Source organism: Anopheles gambiae, chromosome 2, assembly GCF_943734735.2.
Source record: "Anopheles gambiae chromosome 2, idAnoGambNW_F1_1, whole genome shotgun sequence".
Taxonomy (NCBI): Eukaryota; Metazoa; Arthropoda; class Insecta; order Diptera; family Culicidae; genus Anopheles; species Anopheles gambiae.
In genome coordinates this window covers 69,104,246-69,108,773 of record NC_064601.1, presented here as the reverse complement: position 1 = coordinate 69,108,773, position 4,528 = coordinate 69,104,246, and the positions used below count along the sequence as shown (strand labels likewise).

The 4,528-nt window shown below is 41.4% G+C and overlaps 1 protein-coding gene across 1 annotated transcript; it reads right to left on the bottom strand.

Annotated features, from left to right (window-relative positions):
• Positions 1-1,293: 1,293 nt before the first annotated feature.
• On the bottom strand, positions 1,294-3,788 carry LOC133391880 (uncharacterized). Its single transcript, XM_061648482.1, has one exon. It carries the CDS (start codon positions 2,686-2,688, stop codon positions 1,561-1,563), a length of 1,128 nt encoding a protein of 375 aa, XP_061504466.1. The 5' UTR covers positions 2,689-3,788; the 3' UTR covers positions 1,294-1,560.
• Between the last annotated feature and the right edge of the window lie 740 nt (positions 3,789-4,528).

Below are 4,528 nucleotides of genomic sequence, written 5' to 3'. Positions count from 1 at the left end.
GAAGGCAGTCGCTGTGAGGCGCGAACTTTTGCCAAAGGGATCTCGAAGGCGGAGTTCCTGGCGGCGTTAGTGAAGCGGGGCTTAGTTCGAATTGCTGCTCTTCTCCACGGCGGACCCAGGCACCAGCTACCTTCGCGGCTGGTCGGTGCGGCGGAGAGGTCGGGCAACATTAGGTCTTTCCTACACTATATTAGCCCTGTTATATATAAAGATTTTATGCACAGTGAGGGCTTTAACCATTATTTGCTCTACTTTTGTGGTATAACTATTTTTTCATCGTCAATATACAGAAGAACGTCGATTATCCGGGCAGCTCGGGACCGGACGGTTACCGGTTAATCGATTTGCACAGATAATGGTCCAAGGAATGTCAAATTCATATAAAAATGATACAATTCATCAGATTTATGATTAATTCACCTTGAATCTTTTGATTAATCGTTAGTAGAATATTATTTTAATCTATAACTATAGGTTTAACAACTGTTCATGAACAAAAATGAATTTCGAAAATACCACTAGACACTAAAGAGCTGCACAAAAAACTGGTTGCCCACTTGACTACAGTTGCCAATGTTTGCCATACGTTTGAACAGCTGTCACATTTATGCGCACGGTTAAGCCGCCCGCCGGTTAATCCGCCCCCGGATAATCCGCCCCCGGATAATCGACGTTCTACTGTATAAACATTTAAACCCGCTTGCAAAAAGAATGCTTCAACAATTTGTTGTTGATTTCTCACTGTACTATGGTCGCACCCATATGAGCAGCAATGTACACAATCTTCTCCACGTATTTGATGACGTTGAAGAACATGGTCCATTGTACGATTGATCTTCTTATGATTATGAAAACTTTTTACAGTTTATTAAACGAGATGTTAAGACAGGTTCAGAATGTGTGGAACAAATAGCGGGCAGATGCAAGTTATATGCCTCAATTAATGTGCATCATGGTCCCAAAGAAAAAAAATATCCCTGTTTGACTATAGATGGCTGTGGACTACATGTAACTGAAAGCTTTGTTTTAAAACCAAAATTTCGGGATCAATGGTTTTTAACAAAATCAAATGGTATAGTGAAATTTATGAGAGCAGAAATCTTTCCGCAGAATTCGTTGGTTATCGTTGGAATCAAGTATGATAATAAGGAAAATTATTTTACGGCTACATTTAAAGATTATGTATCTTTTGTAGAGATACAGTCTAGTGAACTGAACATTCATAAACTAAATTCTTATTCACCATCTACTATAGTGACACTTGACCTTATGTTCCGTGAAAGTCCCTACGTTGTGATATTTTAACTGTTTTTACACGAAATAATCAATCGTTTGTTCTCTGTTGGAAAGTAAAGTTAACTTCTTTATTCACACCATTTATGCGTGCTTCGCTTTGCTTCGGCTCGTGACAAGTGCCTCAAAAAGGCGGTTCCCCTTTCACAGCGGTAGCTCCCTAGACCCACAAGAATGATAAAACATCAGCTGCCATAATCCGGCACTGTGGTAGAACCGCAGGTCATTTGAGATCGAACATACCGGCCACCTTGAAACACTCCGTTTTCAATCCATTCTTTGATTACTACATTCTAACGGACAGATTTTAGATACTGCTCGCTTCACAATACCGGATGCCGTACGAAGTGTTGCAACTCGGGAAATTCCATCAGCTCCAGGGTGTATTTCGACGACACGTGCCAATGGCCATTGAACTGCTGGAAGCTGCTCATCCTTCAGGATAACTATATCTCCGACTGATAATTGCTTAGATTGCTTAGCTGACCGATGCAAAACAGTAAGATTTTTCAGATAATCCTGTTTCCAGCGCATCCAGAAGTTTTGCGTGTACCGCTGAAGGAGTTGGTATCTTCCCAGACGATTCATAGGCACCTCTTTCAAGTCAGGTTCGAGAATAACCTTCAAATTGTTTGTAATGAGAAAGTGCGCTGGAGTTAATGCCGTCAAATCATTGGGATCTTCAGAAAGCGGAACTAATGGTCGCGAGTTCATGCAACCTTCTTTTTTTACTAAAACAGTAGTCATTTCCTCCGATGATAAACGCGATGATCCTAGTTGACGAATCAAATGGGTTTTGGCTACCTTCACCGCCGCTTCCCAAAGGCCTCCGAAATTTGGGGCGCGTGGGGGTATCAAATGCCATTGTATCTCTTCTTTTGCCAAATGTTTTGCTATTTTGCTATCTGCAGAATCGTTGAACAGCATTTTGTAGATATGATCAAGTTCATTTTTGGCACCAATAAAATTGGTACCATTGTCTGAATAAATGTGCTTTGGTTTACCCCGCCGATAAACAAAGCGATCAAGTGCCATCAGAAACGAATTAGTGCTCAAATCTCCGACTAATTCCAAATGTACTGCTTTCGTACACATGCAGACAAATACACAAATGTAGCACTTATTTGGTGCGGCCTTGCGGTGTGTTGGCCTCAAATACAAAGGTCCACAATAATCTAGACCCGTACAACTGAACACCTCGTTAACTGTAACACGTTCTGCTGGTAGTTGCCCTTCAGGTTGAATTATAGGTTGTGGATTTGCTCTGCAACATCGAAAACAATTTCGTATGACCTTACGTACAGCTCTTTTTATATTGATTGGCCAGATCTCATCTGTAACTGCGTTAAGAGTTGATGATATTCCTCCATGCATTGCTTTTACATGTTTGTCCATGATCAGGAGTTGAGTAAATAGATGGAATCCAGGAAGAACTATTTGATGCTTAGTATTATAATTCAAATCAGAATTTCTGAGCCGGCCACCAACGCGGATTATTCCTTCATTATCTATAAACGGGTTTAAAAGCTTCAACGTTGAACTTCGAGCAACAGGAATCCCTTTGTGGATTTTATGAAGATCGTTGGTAAATGTTTCAGCTTGCACAAGTTTTACAAGTCGCTTTTTAGCATCAGCAAGTTCCTTTACCGTCAATGTACTATTGCTTATTCTTGGTTGCAGACGACGAGCATTATGAACAAAACGAAAACAATATGCAACCACGTCGATTAGCTTCTGGTATGACCCATATCATGTAAATATTTCATTTTTTTCTTGTATTTGCGTTGTTAAAACGATATTCGATCTTATTTCGTCTGTTGTAATTTGACCTGTTCTCTCTTTTTGTTGGGGCCAATTCTCCTTTCTCTCTGATAACCATTGTGGACCTTGTTTCCACAATTGATTGTTGATGAGCTGATGCGGTAAAACTCCGCGTGAAATAAGGTCTGTTGGATTTTCTTGTCCAGATACATGTTGCCAAACAGCATCTCGAATTGCTTGGATCTCAGCAACTCGGTTTGCTCCGAATGTTTTCCAAGTCTTTGATTCAGCATTTAGCCAATCTAGCACCACGGTAGAATCGGTCCAAAATCGATGAGCAACGAACTTAATCTCCATTGCAGCCATTACCTTCTCATGCAATCGAGCTCCTAATAATGCACCGCAAAGTTCAAGTCTAGCAATCGTCAATGCCTTCAGTGGAGCCACTCTCGATTTTGAAATCAGGTGAAATCAATCCCAATGGATCATACAGTTGAGCAATCATTGATAGTATGCTACGCATGGTGTCTCTCACTGATTTCGTAGTAATAGAAATGTTGAACTGGAACGTATCAATTTCTGGTTCCCAACATATACCAAGCGTACTAATTGTCTCCTTGTCGTCGAACCTTAACGATGATTTTGTTGCCAATTGTTCAGCGGGAACGTCAGATAAAACGGCTAATGAATTCGAACACCATTTTCGAAAAGTAAAACCGCCTCTCTGCGCCAGTGCACTCCTCAACGTAGCTCCTCCTCACGTAGCTGTATAGCTACAATTCACGTAGCTCAATTCCTCACGTAGCTGTATAGCTCCATCAACACTATTTGACCCAGCAATAAGGTCATCCACGTACAGTTGTTTTTTCAGCGTATCCTTGGCAGTAGGAAACGCGTCACCCTCATCTTCAGCCAACTGCTAAAGTGTTCTTGTAGCTAAGAAAGATGAAGGTGCCAAACCGTATGTTACTGTGCACAGCTCATACGCCTGAATGGGCTGGTTATCGTCAAACCTCCACCATATTCTCTGTAACGGTCGATCCTCCGGATGCACAAGTACCTGACGATACATTTTTTCCAAGTCCGCAACTAGCGCGACCTGAAATTTACGAAAACGGATTATTAAGCTCAAAAGATCATCTTGGATGACTGGTCCAACCAATAGCGCATCATTCAGAGAGTGTCCTGTGCTAGTTGGTGCTGACCCATCAAATACCACTCTCATTTTAGTCGTGGAACTTGTCTCCTTAAACACAGGGTGATGTGGAAGGTAGCAGCAGGTTGCTGCATCCAGGTTGTCAGGCGACACAGGAACCATATGACCGAGTTGTATGTACACCAAAATAAACTCATTGTACTGCTGACGAAGTTGTGAGTTAGCAAATAACTTACGTTCTAATCCAGCAAACCTCTTAAGTGATGTCGTTTCTGATTTTCCAATCATGGTAGAATGTTGCTGATGTTTAGGCAGTTT